This window comes from Lissotriton vulgaris, chromosome 3_1 (genome assembly GCF_964263255.1).
Source record: "Lissotriton vulgaris chromosome 3_1, aLisVul1.2, whole genome shotgun sequence".
NCBI lineage: Eukaryota > Metazoa > Chordata > Amphibia > Caudata > Salamandridae > Lissotriton > Lissotriton vulgaris.
Genome location: NC_141689.1, coordinates 1,354,285,924 through 1,354,308,915, shown reverse-complemented (window position 1 = coordinate 1,354,308,915; position 22,992 = coordinate 1,354,285,924). Strand labels below are relative to the sequence as shown.

At 49.0% G+C, this 22,992-nt stretch overlaps 1 protein-coding gene across 1 annotated transcript in view; it reads right to left on the bottom strand.

Annotated features, from left to right (window-relative positions):
* DNAH6 (dynein axonemal heavy chain 6) overlaps nucleotides 1-22,992 on the bottom strand; it is a 2,460,712-nt gene that overhangs the window by 1,078,320 nt on the left and 1,359,400 nt on the right. The window contains exon 41 of the mRNA XM_086961829.1: nucleotides 15,783-15,914. Coding sequence (XP_086817955.1) covers nucleotides 15,783-15,914 — 132 coding nt within the window. The remainder of the gene's footprint in view (nucleotides 1-15,782; nucleotides 15,915-22,992) is intronic.

Sequence of the window (22,992 nt, the reverse complement as noted above, 5' to 3'; positions counted from 1 at the left end):
GTGACATTAAACACATATGGTGAAAAAAGTAAAAACACAGATGGCTATGATGTACACTTAGTGACTGGTAGTGATATGTGACTAAGTTCTGTACAGAAGTGACATAAATGACATATATGACATATACATAACACAGGGAGATATTTATCTTGCAAGTCTAAGAATAAATGCATAAAAACCAACAGTAATTTTGATTTCCAGTTCAAGTCAGGGAAATTGCGTGGGCTAATTGAGACAATACCGTTGACGTTTCGACCCTTAATAGATGTTCAGCTTATTAGGCATCAGAGGCGGGTCTTCATCAGGGCAAGACGGAAAAGGGGTGACAGTCGAAGACTGGGGGTCCTAATACATGGATCAATGTCACACATTCATCCCAGTCAAAAGATCTGGGCCCAAATCCATCGTTTTTTTGCACTCCACACCACCCTGGGTTAGACAATGGCGATATGCAAATCAGCTCTGACCCTGTGCCCCATGGGAACAGTCCAGTCCGAACTACAAAAGCCATGTCCTTCCCAGACCGGAATCAAGCATCCGAGGACCGGACCGGTTTCGAGGTAACACCTCTCATCAGCCCGGCTAGCTTGACTCCAGTGGTGTGGAGTGCCTGGGACCCACGTCTGAGCATCCCCAGCGCACTTATGGCGGTATTGCAAACAAAACAGGTGATGGACCGAATGTGGATCAATGTCACACATTCATCCCAGTCAAAAGATCTGGGCCCAAATCCATCGTTTTTTTGCACTCCACACCACCCTGGGTTAGACAATGGCGATATGCAAATCAGCTCTGACCCTGTGCCCCATGGGAACAGTCCAGTCCGAACTACAAAAGCCATGTCCTTCCCAGACCGGAATCAAGCATCCGAGGACCGGACCGGTTTCGAGGTAACACCTCTCATCAGCCCGGCTAGCTTGACTCCAGTGGTGTGGAGTGCCTGGGACCCACGTCTGAGCATCCCCAGCGCACTTATGGCGGTATTGCAAACAAAACAGGTGATGGACCGAATGTGGATCAATGTCACACATTCATCCCAGTCAAAAGATCTGGGCCCAAATCCATCGTTTTTTTGCACTCCACACCACCCTGAGTTAGACAATGGCGATATGCAAATCAGCTCTGACCCTGTGCCCCATGGGAACAGTCCAGTCCGAACTACAAAAGCCATGTCCTTCCCAGACCGGAATCAAGCATCCGAGGACCGGACCGGTTTCGAGGTAACACCTCTCATCAGCCCGGCTAGCTTGACTCCAGTGGTGTGGAGTGCCTGGGACCCACGTCTGAGCATCCCCAGCGCACTTATGGCGGTATTGCAAACAAAACAGGTGATGGACCGAATGTGGATCAATGTCACACATTCATCCCAGTCAAAAGATCTGGGCCCAAATCCATCGTTTTTTTGCACTCCACACCACCCTGGGTTAGACAATGGTGATATGCAAATCAGCTCTGACCCTGTGCCCCATGGGAACAGTCCAGTCCGAACTACAAAAGCCATGTCCTTCCCAGACCGGAATCAAGCATCCGAGGACCGGACCGGTTTCGAGGTAACACCTCTCATCAGCCCGGCTAGCTTGACTCCAGTGGTGTGGAGTGCCTGGGACCCACGTCTGAGCATCCCCAGCGCACTTATGGCGGTATTGCAAACAAAACAGGTGATGGACCGAATGTGGATCAATGTCACACATTCATCCCAGTCAAAAGATCTGGGCCCAAATCCATTGTTTTTTTGCACTCCACACCACCCTGGGTTAGACAACGGCGATATGCAAATCAGCTCTGACCCTGTGCCCCATGGGAACAGTCCAGTCGGAAGTACAAAAGCCATGTCCTTCCCAGACCGGAATCAAGCATCCGAGGACCGGACCGGTTTCGAGGTAACACCTCTCATCAGCCCGGCTAGCTTGACTCCAGTGGTGTGGAGTGCCTGGGACCCACGTCTGAGCATCCCCAGCGCACTTATGGCGGTATTGCAAACAAAACAGGACCGGTCCGGTCCTCGGATGCTTGATTCCAGTCTGGGAAAGATATGGCTGTGTAGTTCGGACTGGACTGTTCCCATGGGGCACAGGGTCAGAGCTGATTTGCATAAAGCCATTATCGAACCCAGGGTGGTGTGGAGTGCAAAAAACGATGGATTTAGGCCCAGATCCTTGTACTGGGGTGAATGTAAGACATTGATCTACATTCTGTCCATCAATTTGTTTTTTGTAATTTTCTCCCTGAGTGTACTGGGGTAGCTCAGAAGTGGGTCCCAGAGCCTCCACACCACTGGAGTCAAGCTAGCCGGGCTGATGAGAGGTGTTACCTCGAAACCGGTCCGGTCCTCGGATGCTTGATTCCGGTCTGGGAAAGATATGGCTGTGTAGTTCGGACTGGACTGTTCTCATGGGGCACAGGGTCAGAGCTGATTTGCATAAAGCCATTATCTAACCCAGGGTGGTGTGGAGTGCAAAAAACGATGGATTTAGGCCCAGATCCTTGTACTGGGGTGAATGTAAGACATTGATCTACATTCTGTCCATCAATTTGTTTTTTGTAACATATCACTACCAGTCACTAAGTGTACACCATAGCCATCTGTGTTTTTTCACTGTATGTGTTTAATGTCACAGACAGTCATTTCATTTATTTGTATATATATAAACAAAAGTAAAGAAACTCTTTTTTGCATAAAGAAGTAGTTGTTCTTGGTGTGTTACATGGACATATGATTAGGGCATATTTCTTTTATGTATTTAATACCTTGTGCAAATCAGTTGAACTACCCGACAGAACCATTTTTTTCCTCTAGTGTACTTACCCAGGTTCCAAGGGTCACTGGGTTACCCCATTATAATTAATGGCCAATGGCTCGAGGGCTACTGCAAAGATAATAGGCGAAAGGAGAAATTCACAATTTTCATGTCATTTTACTGACATTTTTAGTAATTAAGCGAAAGCAAATTACATGAATATTGCACACCCCATAAAACACGCATAATTCATAGTTGCAAAACCCATCTGAGCAGCAATATTGAAAATTGTGAGCAATTAAACAAGATTTCAGAATTATTTGTTTCATATACGCATATAAGTGGAGATAGGATTCTCTACTGCAGTGGTGTAACTGGAACAGTCTTCTGTGTGGTGCTCACATAACCTTTATGCTACACTACTCACAGTTGGCTTTGCGAACGGATACATTTGTTTTTATTAGATATCTTGGCAGTTAGATTATTGAACTATTCCTAATCTACATCAAGCCCATCCCAGCCCTCTCTTAAGAGTGTGAAAGACAGAAAGTATTGAAGAGAAAAGTTTTTCATAGTTCTGACTGTACAAATGCCTCAAATGTAAGATACAATTAACACTTTTACACCATGAAGTTACCTACGAGTTCCCGAGCCTTTAGAGGGAAAACACAGTCTGCATTTGGGTTCTACAATGAACCAGACAAAATGTAGAGTTCTGAACAACAAAACATATTACATTTTTGAGATTACCTGAATCACAATGTGTTCAGTACATCGCCCGCTTTTAACTTATTTCTAGAAATAAATAAGAAATGTGTGTTTCTTCCTCACTACAGTATCCCTTGCTTTAAAAGGGATTTGGGAGTTACCATTTAATTACTGTTTCCGGAGGCGCTAGGGGGGGCACAGCGGGATGGCTGCCTGAACTGCAGCTCCGCCGGGCGATTACTAACAATGTGATCTATCGCCGCTGCAGCCCCGCTAACCCACTTTCCACAACCATCCACGAGTGGGGGAAGATGTGGAGCATCAGCGGACGTGGAGAGACTCGACCTCCAACCGTGTTTGCGGTCCTCTGTCGTGGAAATTAAAGTGAGCCGCGGACTGCCTGACAACATGGCGGACATCGGCTTGCGGACCTCGAACATGCACGGTGACTCTGACATGGGATCGGCCTGCTGAACCAGCGGACGCAGACCGGGGGTAAGAGACTGCACACCGGACCCCAGTAGCGGTGGTGATTTGCTTTCACCCCCGGGCTCTGACACTCGATCCTGCCGCTACTTCGGACCGCACGCCTGACAACATGGCGGCGCTCCGAGCAAGTACGACGCCGCTGCCACCCTCGCGCTGGTGAATACAGACTCGGCCGGGCTGGGCTCACAGCCCGGCGGAACAGCGGGGATCGCCACTGGATGAGCCGCTTCTGGGTGCATGTACTCGCGGAAGGCTCTCTAACAGCGTACTACCGCCGCCCAACATAACAGACCGGCAGGGAGGATAACCAGGTTTTGCCCGCGTCGCAATCAGCTACTGCAATAGGGTGACTCGCAGGATAGCCCGTGATCCCACATCCTACAAACTGAGTTGGGGGCCTATCCAGAGGTGCGGGCGCTCACTATCGCCCCAGATCGCGTTGCTGCAGATGTTGCCTGGTCACATCCCCCCCCCCCCAGCTCACACGGACCGGCTAGGGGCACCCAGCAGCCATTTGGCTAGTCATAGAGCCGATACCACATGCAGCCGATTGCTACCCTTGCAAGTGCACCACGGCGACGGCAGCCAGAGTCAAGAGGGCGTCTGGGCCCGCACTCAGAACAGCGACTTCTCCGGCCGCCACGATGGGGAAACCTGATAAACAACAGCCGAAGATATCATTCGACAACAGAAAAGCGAATAAACCTGCGGAGGATTTGGCGGATTCCGGCGGCTCCACCGACGCACCGCCAAATAGCAACATGGAGAAGATACTTTTGGACAACCTGACGTGCAGAATGGATGGCATGGCCGCTCGGCAGGAGAAACATGGCGAACGTTTAGATGAGGCTAAGACGCGAATATCGGCCGTTGAAGACGAGGCGCGAACCTCCACCATCAAATACGCGGGAATGGAACGCATCCTGGAAGTGATTAAAGCGAAGGAGGAGGATTTGGAAGCGCGCTCGAGGCGCAATAATGTACGTATTACTGGCCTGCCAGAGTCGACCAACACTGGGCGGATGGAGCACTACGTCGAAAATCTTTGCAAAGACCTCTTTGGCGCGGAGGCCTTGTCGCCAGTCTTCATAGTGGAACGGGCCCATAGATCGTTGGCCCCCAGACCACCGCCCGGTGCAACACCTAGACCAATCGTGGCGAGGATACTCAATTATCGAGACAGGGACACAATCCTCAGACTCGCAAGGGAAAAGGGCAAAATCACCCATCAAGGCATCTCCCTGGAGTTCTACCCGGATCACACGGTTGCGGTTAAACAAGCACGTAAGGAATACACCTCCGTAAAAGCTAAGCTGGGAGACCTGAACATTGGCTACTCTATGCTATACCCAGCCAGACTTCGAGTGATGTGGAAGGAGAAGGAAATTGTGCTGGCAACACCCAAGACGGCCCAAGATTTTGTTAAGAAAGTGCAGCGTGAATCGAGGTCGGAGTCACAGAATGATCAACAGAGAGACTCGGACTAACGCCGCTGGCAGAATCCCTCATCAAACAGCGGTGAGTTGTGCAGTAGCGATGGATTAGGCGGGTTGTAATGTAGCCACACTCAGCCATACTGGGCAGTTTAGCCTGGTGCAAGACTCCTAAAGAAAAGGCTGTGGCGCTTCTAATTGACTTTCCGTACATCGGAAGGACTGGTATCTATAAGGGTTGGAAGGGTTGGAGCATACTCCTGACACTGACAATAGCCGCCGCCCACGGCTGACCCATGTTACCACGCTCTCCCCATTGTATGTTTGTTGACATTTCCCCGTCAGGCAAGTACATTTTCCAGCACTCTGGGCGACAATCCATGTCCTTCCCTATACTCAAGCTCGAAAAACCTCCTGTCAAGGGCAATGGGGCGATGGGAGCACGTGCGTATTCAGCACTCCGATGCGCACCACATTAGAGTGTAGAATTTTGCCGATATGCGCTCGCTCTTGCGCACCCCTGTTGCAGTGGGCACTTGAGACGATGTACTCGTTGTATGGGGAGGAGCTGAACGCTGGACAATGTGGGACTTGTTACTGACACACACGTCTGATAGTGTCTGAGCCTAGCTGGAATGCAACTACAACTGTACTGGAGCATGGGTAATGCTGCTGAGTCGTTTGAGGGGTGAGGGGACAGTGGTTCTATAGACACATGTATCACGAATATGTACAGATTCTCTAGTATTGCCTAAACCCGTCCACCGGGTGTAGAGTTGTGCTCCCGGCGGTCCTCCACAAGGGTAATACCCACCACAAGTTCTCAGAATGGGCTCTGAGTTGATTGTTATATGTTTGTGGGCTTTGTGCTTCGAGGGGCTATGGCTTCGGCAGGTTGGGGTTGCTGGAGTGGGTGGGGTTAGGGGATGGGGGTGTTTGAATGTTTACAAAGACCGAAAGCATTGCATATGTACAAATTCCTAGGTTCTCTACTGAGATTGACTGCCATTATTAAGTGTGTTCCTGATACTGTGATTGGGCGGGCACCACATGGAATATTGGGATGTACAGAGATGGGACACATCACGTTCTCTGATGACACCGGGTTCTAGGCATGAGGGCAGACTGTGCTTGAACGTTCTCACTTGGAACATACGGGGGTTCTCACGGCCTCAGAAAATCAGGCAGGTTTTTGCTAGCCTTAACAGATGGAAAGTTGATATAGCATTCTTACAAGAATCGCACCTAGCACCCAACACGCACGCACATTTGGGGTCAAGATGGGCGGAGTCTACGTACAGGGCTTCCTATTCCTCCTATTCACGCGGGGTACTTATCTTGATTAAGAAAGGGGTTAACTTTGAGGCGCAGCAAGTGACACATGATCCCACTGGCAGATACATGGTGGTGACAGGCACATTAAGAGGCCAACATGTGACACTCCTGAACGTATATGGACCGAACACTGAGGCTCCGGAATTCTTTCGGGAGATCTGGGGTCATTTGCAAAAACATACCAACACACACATGTTGTGCGGAGGGGACTGGAACGTGACATTACAGGATGGGCTGGACCGCTCCTCTCATTCGTTGGAGCAACATAAGCAGTCGAGATTGATGGTGGGTCACATGATGGAAGACCTGGCCTTAGCGGATCTCTGGAGGCTGCACCACACTGACGCGCCAGGCGCCACACACGTAACAGCGTCTCACAATAGCTGGTCCAGGCTGGATTACTGGCTGGGTACAAGGGACATGGCTCTGTGGGTTCGTAAGATACAAGTACTGCCACGCACATTATCGGACCACAATCCTGTCCTGTTGCAGGTAGATCTTCCACATTACACACCCCCTCCATTCCAATGGCGGTTCAATTCCCAGGCTCTCTCAGACTCAGTTTATGTCGACACTTTAAAAAAAGCAATGAAGGACTACTTCGATACTAATTCACAGACAATGGAAGACCCATGTATCCTATGGGAGGCATTCAAGGCCACGATCAGGGGTGTCTGCATCGGCACCACCATAGGGGTGCTCAAAGACATAAGATGCCAGATACACCGCTGCGAGAAGCAAATGAGGGACTTAGAACTACTGTATGAGACAACACAAGATATTTCGATGTTACCTAAGTTGCGCGAATTACACACTGAGCATGCTGACTTTATGGCGTCCGAAATAAAATACTTAGATCGCAAACACATAGCTAGAACCTTTGGGGAGGGGGGTAGGCCAGGGGGAATATTAGCGCGGAAAATATGTGAAGGACGAGGGCAATCGGCAATACTCCGAGTCAAATCCAGGGAGGGTATATTGCAAACACACTCCACAGATATCCTGAAGAGCTTTGTGGAATCCTTTAGCTCGCTATATCAATCGCAACCCTCAGCGACAGCGGAAGAAACTTATGATTATTTACAGAATGTGGCGATTGGCTGGCTATCGGATGCACAAAGAGAACACTTGGCCAGGCCCATTACAGTGGAAGAAGTGACTGAGGTGATTAATTCGCTGCCTAATGGCAAGGCACCGGGCCCTGACGGGTACACGTCTGAATTTTATAAACAATTCGCGGACATTGTCGCTCCCTATTTAGTAGACATGTATGGTACCTCCTTTGAGAAATCGTTACTTCCCCTCACCCTGCGAGAAGCGCTAGTCATTGCTCTCCTAAAACCGTCCAAGGATCCGGAGGAATGTTATTCCTACAGACCTTTATCCCTGATTAACGTGGACTCGAAAATCCTCGCAAAACTCCTGGCGGTACGTCTATTCCCTCTGATGACACGTCTGGTCCTCCCGGATCAGTCGGGATTTATCCCCACTAGGTCCACCTCGCATAACACCAGATCCCTGTTTGCACTCTCTCACTATCTGCGGCCCTCGGTTAAAGTGGTGGCAGTCATGCTTGACGCCGCGAAAGCATTCGACTCCATTGAATGGCGTTATATGATAGCCATCCTAAACAGGATGGGTTTTCCTAAGCGATTTGTTCAATGGATCTCCTTGCTATATACTCAGCCATGCGCCAGAGTCCGGATTAATGGCTATGTCTCTGCTCCGTTTAGCATTGAGCGGGGAATGCGGCAGGGCTGCCCCCTCTCACCCCTACTATTCGCGTTGGCGTTAGAGCCCCTCGCGTGCATAGTGCGACAAAACTACAAAGAGTCGGCGCTGCAGTTCACTGCCAGACCGCTCTACATATCACTCTACGCGGATGATATGCTGCTGTATGTCCGTGACCCTGGCACCCATCTAAATCCGCTGCTTAGAGAGTACATTCGATTCAGGAGACATTCGGGTTTAGCGATTAATTGGTCCAAATCCTCCATAATACCTCTAACAGATACTACAACTCCCTTTGAGGTCGACTACCCGCTGGAGTGGCAACAGGATCCGATTCGTTACCTAGGGGTCATGTTTCATAGGGATCCAGAGGAAGTCATGCGCGCAAACTATGGGGTGGTAATTTCTAAACTTGAAGATAAAGTCCAACGATGGATCCATTTGCCTCTATCACTAGCTGATAGAATCGCAATAGTCAAAATGAACGTGTTACCCAAATTACTGTACCTTTTTAATAACATGCCCATCACACCCACGAGGGAGGTTTTCCGCCGCATTAAATCCTTAGTGCTGACCCTGATATGGGCCGGCAAACAAGGCCGTATTGATCTACAGACACTGACACTCCCGTTTGCGCAGGGCGGCTTCGGAGTACCTGATTTTCTCCTCTACTATCTCTGTGCCCAGGCACAATATGCGGCATATTGGTACCATGAGGTCCCTTACCTCACTCACGCGGCCATAGAAGAGGGAGATGCACCCCCTGTCAGCAATAATAACGCACACCAGACCACCACTACATGCAAAAGACATAAACACTATAGACACCACGATCAAAGCATGGTGCAAACTCAGACAGTTAGCTCACAAAACCCCGTTGTATGCGCCAGATATGCCGTTACAACATCATCAGGCGCTGTCCGTCACTAGTGAGCAGGTGGGGATGTCTTTGCTGAGTAGAGCTGGAATTGACAAGCTGGGTGATGTGTTTAAAGAGGGCACATTCTTAGGCCTCGACCAATTGACCTATATACAAAACCAGACTCCCATGTTTCGTTTCACGTACTATAGATTAACCAGAGCGTTGAGGGAACACTACCCAACATTCCCTACAGAACCAGAATGCTTGGCACCACTGCAACTACTGATCCCTACACAGGACCTATCACATCTGGTGTCCAGACTGTATGCTGCTGCGCAATCGGAAATAGCGCGACACACGCTTAAGGCTAAAGGGCAGTGGGATGCAATATTGGACACTCCGTTAACGAATGATGAGTGGCACAGCACCTGCGCATTAACGCAGATACTCACGCCAAATGGCAATTTGAGAATTATACATTTTAAGTTCATTCACCAGGCCTACTACACGCCAGCAAAACTGCTTAAATTTGGCTTACAGGAGGAAGACAGGTGCAAGAGATGCAACAGGGAGGGTGCAGACTTTGTACATCTGGCCTGGTCTTGCGCGAAGGTAGCGGAGTACTGGGGGGAGATTACTACCACGCTAGCTATCATGTTGGAAGAAGAGGTACAGTGCACGCCTAAGATCTGTCTACTGGGCATAGTGCCCCAATTCAGAGCGCTAAAACGCAAGTTTTGTGCAATTGCTTTATTGTTAGCGAAAAGACAGGTGGCGCAATGTTGGCACAGCCGTAAGGTACCGACAAAGACAACGTGGCTTCATGACATGCCCATCTGTAGGGATAAACTGCAAACATATGAGGAACAACTACCAGCGAAATCCAGACCGAAGGACTTCTGGTGTTTTTTGACAGACTACCTTAACTCACTGCAGGACAGTGTGGAGGACTAGCTCATATTCTGTTTCATTCTGAAAAGGGTGGTGTGTGGTGCACGAGCTGATATCTGATGGCGGCTGATCCTTGGGAGGGAACCAGAACCACTGTTGCACTTACTGACTAGGATGTGTGTAATGTCAATGTAAGGTCTTAAGTTGGGGTATGTTGAAGTTTTCTCTCTATAAAATGACAAAATGTGAGACTAATGTCAAACTGCCAGCTAAGAGTCCTACGAAGGGAGTGAAGGGCGATTCTACCTAACGTTCATACGCTATTCTTCATAGCTACCTTGTTACTTCCTTGGATGACCATTACAACGTGGCGAGCCGGCCCCAGGGTTGTAGGCTCATGCTGTGTACCCTGCATTGTGTTAATAAAGGTCTTACGCAAAAAAAAAAAAAAATACTGTTTCCGGGCTCTCACAGCCTTTTAGCAGGGCGGTAAAGAGAAATATTGTGTTGCATGGTGTCAAAACCACTTTCAGAGGGCCACGGGGCACACAAGAGCAACTGGGCTCAACCGTGAGTTTTGGGCCTTTTACTCCTGGTGACCCAGGGTCTGACCTACTATGGATCCCAAGCAAATGGGCCAAATACCCCTTCTGCACTTGACTCTAACTGTTAACTGTGGACTACCTGGGTGTGTGTAAGGGGGAGTATAGATGCAGACCCAATGTTATCCAAAGGGGGATAGGAGGCCTCCGGTTGGTGGCTGCTGACTAGCAGGCCATTTGGCTGTGGGAGCAAAGCTCCTGGCCTCTAGCTCAGGGCAAATGGGGAAACAAAGTAGGACCTAAGGTGCACCCTCTATGGCACTAGGCCGGCCAGGTGCAGAGTACTGTTTCGACATTGAATGCCCAGTTGTTTTCAATGGAGAACCTCAGGTTTGGAAAGACACTGCAGGCTTGGAGACGAAGGTCTTCTGGGTGCGACCACCACTTCAAAAGGTATATTGGGGAGGAGCCAAGATGGCGGACGGACAAGACGTCTGAGCTCCCGGCTCCGCAGCCCGTCTGCTGATTACATGCCATCCTGATCTTTAATCCTGCCTACGGCGCGAACAAATATAATCACGAATGCGCTGACACTTTCCGCATTCCTCCGATGTCCCCGCCGGCTTTTTTGGTCGAGGATTTATAGAGTTTGCCGACTTTGGACTTTGCCCATGCACTCTGGCCCGACCACCGCCACCGGACACCGCTGATCACGTACGGTGAGACGACCTGGGGCAGGACCGGCGTCTGGGGAAATGTGACCGGCTGTGGAATGGGCGGCTCGGCGGAGCCCTCTTAGCGACGGAGAAGATACCTGTATGGTTGGATCCGGGCTGGCGATATCTCCTTTGTCATGCTACCGGCGGTCAGAGCGGTATCCATTTTAAAGCGCCTACCACCCGCATTGCTATACAGCCGAGGGCTCTCACATCGTGCGAGCCCCTTATTGCGAGCAGTATCTCTTCTTGCCTTAAATATTCTCCCTCCGCCCTATGGAGTCGCCATCCCCCCTCCGATGTGTGCCTACTGCAGAGATGGTGCCGGCGCCGGTCTACCTCGCCGAAAAGACGGAAGCCTCCATATCCCTGACGCAAGCTGCCCTGCCTACCGTCGAGCTGGAGGGTGCCCCGGTGGCGCCTTTGCATACTGCTGCCATGCTAAAGCGGGGAGCTGACCTGACCTATGGTGATATCCTTCTAGCCCTGGAAGACTTGAGGGCGACATGGTGGCAAAACACTCGGGAACAGGAGCGGAAGATTGATGTCGCTATGTCATCCAGGGAACTATTGCGATTGTCTGACCCCCCAATGCCTCTCAACCCATTCGAGGTGGATACAATGTGGCGACAGGGGGATACTGTGGAACGTCCTCTCCCTGGCTACAGTGTCGAGTGTTCTTTTCATGACAAAGCTGCAGATACAAAGTTCCCTTCCACTCTAAAAGCTGAGACTCTGCCTCTGCAAGTGTTACCACGGCTTCCTCAACATCGCCGGAGTGTGTGCCGCTCTGTGGGGGAAAAGGTGTTTGTCATTTTGGACGTGGTGATGGTCGATGATTGGGAACTCTCGCTTCTTCTTCCTCTGCTTCTTCTATGCCGGGAGCGGCCATCTTGCTCCTTTGTTCTGCCTGAAGTACATTCCCAGCGGTGGCCATGCTTGGAGGGGTTTCAGCGTTCAGGCCAGGGCTGATGTTGCCTCCCTTGATGATCCTGCCTGACCGCCTGGCATGACCCGGACTGGAATACTTGTCGATGTTTTTGATGTGCCGCATGCATGTAATCCGCTATTGTAGATTGCGGGGGTGGATATGTGGGGCCACCTAAGATCGGGCCAGGACTGGGCGATTTCCTTTAGTGTGCTGTACGTATTGGCGGGCGGGGACTAGGATGGGACTGCTTTTTATCGGATTTATTCGCACATTTGGAACTGAGTCTTCCCACCTGCTGCTTTACTTGCTACTTCATTTGTGCCGATGATACTCAGGGTGGGGGATGCTTACGGGGCTGGTGGTGACCGGGAGTATGCTATACTTTCCTCCTCCTGCCTTTTCTGGGAGTCGGCGACTGGGATGTTCTTTCCCACTCTCCAGACTCTCTTTTCCCACTTGGGGTTCTTTTGGGGCGACAGGCATGCCTATTGGGGGGGGGGTGGGCCGTGGCCTTCCGCTGGTATGCAGGGTGGGGGGATGGGATGTGTTCTATGTCTTTTCTTTGTCTCTATGGCCCTCTTTCTCTTTCTTTCTCTCCTCTTCTTCGGTTTCTTTCTCTTCTATGTTCCTTGGGGTCGGGGTCCAGTGTTAGTAGGGAGTTTATTGTGTTCTATCATTCTGTGGTATAGCGTTTGCTCTTAGTTCCTGAATGGTGGCCTCCTGTTTCCTTACAAATGCCTTCCTCTATAACGCCTCCTTCTGGGTGCTCCTTGAACGGTGATGTCTATCCTGGTCAGTGATCTGCTTCGACTCTTTTCGTAGTTTACTACAAGTACTCGACAAAATTATAAAATTAAACCTTTTCCTATCCTGACATTATTGTTCTATGTTCTACCCGACACTTCTCACTCAGAGATTGCTTTAACGGCGTTCTGCCTATTGGTTTTTTCTTATATCCTTTTCTAATATGTCATAGCGGCCAGCCTCGAGGGGTTGTAGGCAGACGCTGTGTATTGTGCATTTCACAAAATAAAGGTTTTAAAAAAAAAGGTATATTGGGAAGTTAGGGGTTGGTTAGGCACCGTCAGGGGCACACAAGGCCATGGGGCGTCAGGTGCAGGGGTGTCCTTTGGGGTTGGATCTTTTTACCAGCTCCTGGTTGCGGTTAGGGGGGCCTTCTGGATTTAGACTGCAGCCGTCGGCTGGAGGCTTGAGGCAGGTCAGAGGTAGCCAGATCTGGGGTCAGGATCCCCGGGTGACTTCCTTGTGGTGTTTGCCAATTCAAGCTAGGGCCATGGACAGCGGGTGCAGAGTGGGGCAGATTTGCCGTGTCTGCACGGAGTCAGAGGTTGCAGGTGAACAAATCTGGTGTTCACGGGGGACAAAGTCTTTGTGCTTGAAGGCAGGTCCATCAGGGTTTTTGAGGATGCTGGCTGCAGGACACACCGGGATTTCGCAGTAGCAGGTTGGAGGCGGAGATAGGCCGGTAGGGCTGGGGCCAAGACAGTGGGCGCCTTCCTCTTAGCTTCAGCACAGCTATTCAGTCCTTCTTCTTTTCTTGTTGCAGGTTCTTGTTTGAGGAAGCAGTATTCAGGGGTGCCCCTAAATACTAGATTTAGGGGTGGTACAGGTAGGTAAAAGGCAGGCACCAATGGGTCCCTTCACTGTGGTGGGTACACCCCCTATTATGCTAGCCTCTGGTGAGAGGGTGGCATGTGCAAATCCCTGGTTGGCTGAGTCCTCCCATCTTTAAGTTGGTGTTGACTGAGAGTTGGCAGAGGTCACTTGTTTTTCCCACCAGTTCTCCCGCCCAAAGTGGGGGGCATAACCAGTGGAGACCAGTTGCTGAAAGCAGCAAGTGGCCTATAGTAGCTCCCAAAGGTGGCAAGCCTTTGAAGCTACACCTTTGTGAACCCTGCCCATTCTGGGGGAGGAGGCTTGGCACCTCGTCCCAGGATGTGCATTGTTTGAGGCCCCAGAGAGCAGCAGGCTCTTGACGCAGGGGTCCAGAAACATGTCTGGTGGTGGCACTGAAAGCAGCCACTCAGCCTGGACACTAGTGGTAGATTCGTTTTCAGGGGGCATCTCTAAGATGCCCTCTGTGTGCATTTTTCATTAAATCCCACACTGGCATCAGTGTGGGTTTAATGTGCTGAGAAGGTTGATACCAGACTTCTCAGTTTCCAGTGTAGCCATTATGGTGCTGTGGAGTTTGTAATGACAAACTCCCAGCACCATATACCCTTAATGGTAATCTTGCACTTACAAAGTCTAAGAATGGACTTGGACACTGTAGGGGCAAAGGGCACATGAACCTGTATCCTCACCACTGGTATAGTGCACCCAGCTAGAGGGGTGAGTGACCTATGCCAGGGCAGTGGGTTGTAGTCATGGAAAAAGGAGATGTGTGTCATGTTGACTCTTCACTTTGTTCTGCACCAAAACACACAGCCTGCAAAGGCAGTGTGTGAGTGTAGTAGTACAGGACCTCTAAGGGTGGCACAATAAGTGTTGCAGCCCTTAGCGACCTTCTCTGGTCACAGTACCCTGAGTAGCTGTGATACCATTTACCAGGGACTGACCTGTGGCCAGAGAGGCCAATTGAGTTTAGGCTTCAATGCAGTTTTAGGGAAAGAACATAGGCCTTGAGTACCTGATTAGCAGGAGCCCAGGGCACACTCAGTCAAAGTACATCAGCAATTCAGCAAAAAAGTGGGGCACCCATGCAGAAAGAGGGTACCTTCTCACAACTATTTACCTTGGTATCTTTCATGAAACACTGAGAAAGGGATATTCCCATACTCTGGTCCAGTCGTTGCATTTTTGCTTTTATTGGATTCTTTTAGGAAGCTTACCCCCTAACGAAGGGCATTCAACATGCCTGAAATACATTGGGGATGTCTTGCACCCATTCTAAATGATTCATCAGCATCAGATTTAATGTCTCTACATGAATGATGTGATCAATTCATCAAAATCAAAGAAATCATAGTGAACTAAAATAAAAAATGTTCATTGAAATATTATACCTGCACTTTGATATAATTTGATTCCATTTGAACACAGGCAGTTTACCTGAGGGACACTGCCCAGTGGGGAAGTGCAACAGTGCTTATTACATTTTTAAGTCCAGGCTCAGATACCTCATTGCACGCCAATACACTTGTTACACTAAGTGCTCTCAAGTTTCAGATTACCACGGAGTGCAGTATCCATTACCTTTTGATTTGTGCTTACGTGTTTGTCACTAAAACGTTTACAGATGTGTGATGCAGACTCATTATATTAAGTAAGGTTAGGAACTTAGGAAAATATGCATTAAAATTGATGACACAATGCCTATTGTTAGTTTTTTTTTTAGGAGATGAAGCCTTGCTCTCACAGACATGTTAATGTAGCTACTGACCTGAAAAATCTGCTTCAGGCTGTGCTCAGATGGCGTCGGCAGGCACAGCATGCTGAAGTGTCTGAAGAAACGCGGGGTTACTGGATTACGACCACCTCCTGGAGGGGCGCATGCTGCTGCGATTGTTACATCCTACGGGGGACACAAAACACATCATGCAGAAGTCGAATTGGATCTTCAGGCCTTAGGTTTCTATCTAAAAATATTCAGGTTCCAAAAATGTTTGCATTGACAATAAACACATAATTCATAGTTAACCAAGCATCCAGTCACCTCAGCTTCCAACAAGATCACATACTAAATTGCTTATGGAATTTGAGTGAAATATTAATAGAAAACAATAGGCTGGTGTGTTTCATGGCGACTTAATCGTTGAACATAGCGCATATCACAAATATCAAACCAAACCCGAGCTTGGACTGAAAAAACATGATAAGGTAGCATTCATTCGAAAGACCACAGTATTTAGCAGAATGGTTAATATTACTGCTGTTGAAACTGTAATCGATTTATTAGTTTGTTTTATAATGTACAGTTGCATACTGTAAATTGAGAAATATAATAAACTCTATTGCATGTTGTATTGTTCACACATAATGAGACTGGGCAAATAAAAATAATCAACAATCTAAGAGCCTGTTGTAGGAAGCTGGCTCTGTATATACTATACCAAAGTAAGGCATAAGGTATACAAAGTCCAGTGGATCCCCGGAGGCTTACAGAGGCTTAAGTAGATAATACTAAAAGCTCGGTTTATGGTAGAGTGGTCGAGCAGTTAGGCTTATCAAAGGGCTGTGTTAAGCATTTGTTGTACACACTCAAGCAAGACATTTTTGTACAAACTCAAAGACTGAATACAAGACCAATAGTTTTTTATAAAAAAAGTTATGGCTCTGGTATTTTATTTTTAGAACCAAGAGAAACTCAGTTGCAGGTAAGTAACAGTTTCAAGAATAGCAGTACTTTTCAAATACAGTAGGTATTGTGTTGTAAGGATGTGAAAGTACTTTACAAGAGTATTAAAACACTTTGGCATAGTCACTCAAACAGTAGCAAATGTAAGAGATAGGCATTTAGTGCAATAGGCAGTAATGCAATGCAATCCTATGGATGTAAAACAGCTATATGCAGTTACAGGTAAGTACTCAACTTACACATCCTGCTGTGTTAAGCATTTGTTGTCCACACTCAGGGAAGAGATTATCGCACACACTCAAAGACTGAATCCAAGACCAATAGTTTTTTATGAAACAATTATGACTCTGGTATTTTATTTTTAGAACCAATAGGAACTCAGTTGCAGGTAAGTAACAATTCCAAGAATACAGTACTTTCAAGTTCAGTAGGTACTGTGTTGTAAGGACCTAGTAGTACTTTACAAGAATATTAAAACACTTTGGAATAGTCAATGAAACAGTAGCAAACCTAGCAAATGTAAGAGATAGGCATTTAGGGCCAGATGTACGACCCATCAATTTGCAACTCGCAAATTGGGATGTATAACAGTGTCTCTAACACTGTTTGCGATTCCTAATGGGGGTCGCAAATTGCATACCTCATGAATATTAATGAGGCAGACGCAATTTGTGACCCCATTAAGAATGGCTAGCACTCCCAGGGATGGTGGCCTGCTGGGGTCAGCAGACCACCTTGTCTTGGTCTGCTTTTAAATAAAGAAGTCTTTTTTTTTTATATTCAGCCGGTTTTCCTTAAAGGAAAATTGGATGCATTAAAAAAAAAAATTACACTTTTCAGTTTAATTTTTTTAAGGGCAGGAAGTGGTCCCTGGGACCACTGCATGCTCATAAAAATATTTTCTCACATACTTACAAAGGGGAAGGGGTCTACTGGGGACCCCTTCCCTGTTGCGAGTGGTTTACCACCTAAGCGTTTCGCGGCTGCAAATGCGGTCGCACAACAATCGTACATGGCATGATGACTCGCCATTAGGAAGGGTGCTCCTTCCAAATAATGGGAGTCGCAAATGCTACTTTGCGAGTTAATGACTCGCAAAATAACATTTGTATATGCCATTACCCTTTTTTGTGGTCCTAAATACGAGGATCTCCCGTTTGCGGCCGCAAAAAAGGGCCGCACATCTGGCCCTTAGTGCAATAGGCGGTAATGCAATCCTATGGATGGAAAACAGCTATATGCAGTTACAGATAAGTACTCGACTTACACATCCAGTCTTTGGCAGTTTGGAAAAACACTGAGCAAGGGTCAGACCAAGGTAGGAACTGCAACACCAGTGGCACTGGGGCAGCCAGGTGCCAAGGTCACTGGGCCCAATGTTAATCAATAGAGGCTGGGGGCTCCCACAAGAGGTGCTATTTTCATGGAAGTACCTGTGGTTTCAGGGCACAGGCCCCGGGGTTAAAGCAAGCACAGGTGGCCACAAAGTAGCACCAACTAAACACCACCAGCGGCACAGGGGCGGCTAGATGCAAATCAGCTTTGGGCGCTGTTAGAAATGGGATCTCTGGTTGGCTAAGTCTTGTGCCAAAGCCAGGCAGAGACCACCACTCTAGTCAGAGCAAGGGAGTTACACGCCTAAGATAACCCCTGCTCACCCCTTTGGTAGCTTGGCACGAGCAGTCAGGATTATCCCGATGTGTAAAGCATTTGCTCAACACACACAGCACCAAATACTAGGCACACCACAAAAGGAACTCCACACAAGGTTATAGATAAAAATAGCCTTTGTATTATCATAACACACATTAGATGGTAATCACATAATATACACGGTGCCAACTGACACTGGGCAATATTTACAGGGGATTATATACGCATGACAGGGCCACGTAGGCTACTGTCAGAATCATCACTTAGTAAAGATAATAAAAGTAAGACATATCATAAACTTAGACCAAAACCAGTGATTACTGGCAAACACTATACTCAGCATCATCCTGTAACATAAATCATATCATGTACAGTATCATATCAGGCGAGAAATATATTCTGCGCCAACCTCATAAGCCTAAACATAGTAGACCATAACCTTCTAACCATAACTTGCATTAGGAAATAAAATTACTAACATAAACCGCAGTAGGGAAAAACTTACACCTAAACCACAGCAGAGAATGACTCAAACATAAACACAATATGTAAAACCTCATAATCATAAAAACACATCTAGAGGCATAAATCACGGTGCATAAAACAGTACATGAATTACATTTCCTGCGCACCTACGTAAATCTCATTAGGGCCTGGGCCCTATTAACCTAACAGTAACCCTGGCCAACTGGCCATCTCTAAGGGGCTCAAATGTCCTACGTCCAAATGTCAGGGCGCCCTGCCTGAGCAGCGAAAGTCAAGGGTGCGCACTTTACGCAGGCCTAAACGTAGCAGCTGGCACTAAGTGCTGCGCAGCTGTGAAGATATTGGGCAAAGAAGTGCATTTCACTCCTAACTTCAAAAGACATGCCCCCCAAGAATTGCGGCCTAAACGATGCAGCGGCCCACTACTTGCTGGGCAGCTGTGTTGATCAAATAAGGGCTGGCCTCTCACTGGGCCCTTGGGACATTTCGCCAAACGTTGCAGCTGCCCGCGCTGGTGCGGTGCAGCTGTGAATAAACAAGGTAAAGGGTCCTGACACCACTGTGCCTTCAGGGCCCCCACTGGGGCTCACTCTAAATAAAATTGCCACCCCCCCAACATTGGAGTGGCCCGCAACAGCGGGCCAGCTCTGGCACAGACCATGGGCCTCAGAATGCAGGAGAACACAGGTCCTAACAACAATGGGGCCACGGAGGGTGGGTATCGACAATATGCCCCGATACGCCCCTCCTTTCAGGGACTCTAAGAATAATTGGCCCCATCGTTGGAGCGGCCCACAATGGCGGGTCGCTCAGGAAATAGACACTGCACTGTGCCAAATGAGCCCCCACTCTCCGGGCTCTTGGGGACTATAACTTGAATAACCTTGCCCCCTCGTTGGAGAGGTTGCAAAATGCAGCCATGTCCTCTGCCCAGCCCTCACTCAATGGGTTCTGGGGACTTGCTCGCCTCATCTTCGCGGCTGTCTACGGGGCTCCTTATGGTCTCTTGCTCGGCCCGGTCCCGCACTGGTGCAGCTCCTCTGCACGTGGAGCTGGCAGCACTTCTCTTGTGGCGCAGGGCTTCCTCTCGTTCCGAGGAGCCCCATGCTGCTGTCGGCGGCCTCTGTCGCCTTTAATCTTCACCTGGGCCCCCTCCTAGGACCCGGGACTTTGCTGCCCAGAACTCGCGGAGGCGGGGTGGGCTCCCATCCTCTCCACACACCGCCATGCTCGTGTTCCTGTCCTGCCACACTTCAGCATGGCGCCCTGCACACTGCCGGGCTTCCTCTTCCGGTGATTGGGCCGCGGCGGTAGTTCCTTGCCAGTGACACGGGGTGGTCACCCGCTATTACATTATGAAAATAAGCGGGGTGGGCACCCGCCATTCATTAAAAGCACTAGGCATCAAAGCGGGGTGGGCACCCGCCAAAAATAGCATGAGAGCGGGGTGGGCGCCCGCTCTCCACAATAAATTTGTCGATGCGAGGTGGGCACCCGCAATGAGGCATTCCGGGGGAATCCCTCATGCTGGGATTCCCCCCAACAGGACGAGCAGCTCAGAGCTGCAAAACCCACGCATTCCTCCTTCTGTGGGAAAAGTGAAATAAAGTATAGTGCTAGATGTCAGCAAAAGTCCTGAAGGTCCTTAACTGCAAAAAGTAGAGGGAAAAGTTCCAATCAAGTCTTTAGTGAAGAAGGGGCCATGCAGGGCCCAGAAGGCAAGCCCCCATGGCAGCCCTCCCCTGGGCCCCAGCAGCAACATGCCTGTCAGGATTCTGGAACAAGGAGTGAACAATTTCATGGGGTCACAGACCATATATTTATACCAGTATTTCCTTCGTATAAAGGTGCAGGGCATGGGGGAACCAGATGCAACTGTTTCAGGGGAGCTTTGAAGCACTTGGTTTGGCTTAGCTCCTCTTTCCTTTGTCAGTTGGGGGCTCAGGGATCAGACACACCACAGGGGGCGACGCCAACATTGTGGAGGAAAGGGACAGTCCTATTCAGGTCCCAGGTGCACTTCCTCCCTCCCATCTGCATGGAAATCTCTCTATTCACACTGGGCAGACTCCCCCTGGCTCTTGGAGCCACCCACACCTCTCAGCTCCTGTCACTCACAAGCCAGACATGCAATTCACATCATGTAGGCAGACACACAGCACACAGAAATGTCAACTTCTAAAAGTGGAATTTCTAAAATAACCACAATAAATCTGCACACACTATTGCGCAGCATTTATTCAAACGATTTCAGACATACCAGAGTTGACCACACAGCTCCTCTCATAACAGGAACTACAACTGGCACACACTGATCAGGGAATCACTATGCATTCCTATGGGAGGGCAGGCCATCCTTCCAAATGTACCACAGAGAGTGCACGCACTTTATACTGGGGCACAGTGCTAAAGTGCGCAGAGGCCTAAAATCACTACCACCATGTCAGAACTAAAGGCAAAAAGTTCAGGGGTGAACCTGCCAAAAAGGGCCAAGTCCAACAGGGGCCCAATGCAAGTGATTGTGGATCTTGGTCGCACAAAGAGACTGCAGGCTCAGACCAAGAGGCGGGACTAAGGTGACCACCGGCTAGACAAGTAAATTGGGATGTTGGAGAAGGCTTGGGAAACATGGCTGGGCTCACTAAGGTCGGGCTGAGGATGCAAGGGGTGAATTTTGATTTCAGATTTTCTTTACCAGAGCCAGTTATGGCCAGGGGAACCCTTTGTGAAGAGGCTGCAAGTGTCTTTGTGGAGTCCAGGAGAGGTCAGCCACTGATGGAGTTGAGGTCAGGATTGCTGGGGAGACTTCACTGGACAGGTGAGCCACTCAGTCTTGGGCCGTAGGCGTCGGGTACTGAGTGGGCAGGAATCACAGTCCCAGCTGGATCCAGTGGTCTTGTAGGTGGATTCTTCTGAAAAAAGGGCAGCTGTCCTTAGGAGATCTGGTCTTTGTTGAAGAGTGGGCAGTCTTCCTCAGGTTTCTGGAAGTCGCTGGCCATGGGACAGGTGAATCTGTCTTTGCAGGCTCTTTATGCTGGAGACAGGCTGATAGGAGTGAGGCCAAGTCAGTCATCGTCTTCAAGCTTTGCTGCACAGCATCTTCTACGTCCTTCGTAGGTTGCAGGAATCTAAGGATCAAGGTTCAAGAGTGCCCATGAATACTGAATTTAAGGGTAGACAGGTACTGACAGATGGTTGCCAATGGGCTACTTGCCTTTAAGGTGACTACACTCTTTGTATGTCCCCTTCCTTTGGAGAAGGGGCATTACCTAACCTGGGTGGCTACATTCCTTCCATTCAAGATGGAGGATTTTTTAAGGAGGAGGTCACCTCGGTCCAGGGCTCCGTATGGGTGGTCCTGGCAGAGAAGGGCACAACTTTCCTGACAATTTTCCCACTAACTGCACTGCAAAAAGTGAGGCTTGCTCCGGCGACAGGCATCTCCACTAGCTGGAGATGCTGTGGCTAGCATATCAAAGGGAATGAAGCCTTTAAGTCTCACCGCCCTGAATGCTTTTCCTGCTTAGGGGTAGGTGTGAAGCACCTCCGCCCCAAGCAGCCTTTGTCCCTCATCCATGAGAGCACAAGGGTTCCACCCCAGGGGGTAAGAAACAAGTCTGTGTGTGAAAGGCTGGTGCAGACCAGTCAGCTGGACACGAGGGAGTTAATTGTTTTTCAGGCAGCATCTCTAAGATGCGCTCTGAGTGCAATTTTACAATAAATCCAACACTGGTATCAGTGTTGGTTTATTGTGCTGAAAAATTTGATATAAAACTTCTTAGCATTCAGTAAAGCCCTCATGGAGCTGGGGAGTTCGTAATGTCAAACCCCCAGCCCATGTGCTCAATAAGGCTTCACTGCACTTACAATGTCTAAAAATGGACTTAGATACTGTAAAAGCATATTGCTCATGCTGCTATGTCCTCACATGTCGTATAGTGCACTCTGCCTTAAGGATGATATTCCAGCTAGAGAGGCGACTTATCTATGCCACAGGCAGAGTCTGTGGGCATGGCACACAGGGATGTGTGCCATGTCGACTTTTAGGTTTTGCTGGCACCAAAACATACAGTCTGCAATGGCAGTGGGTATGTGTTAGGTGAGGGGCCTCTGAGAGTGGCACAATACATGCTGCATCCCTTAGAAACCCTCTCTG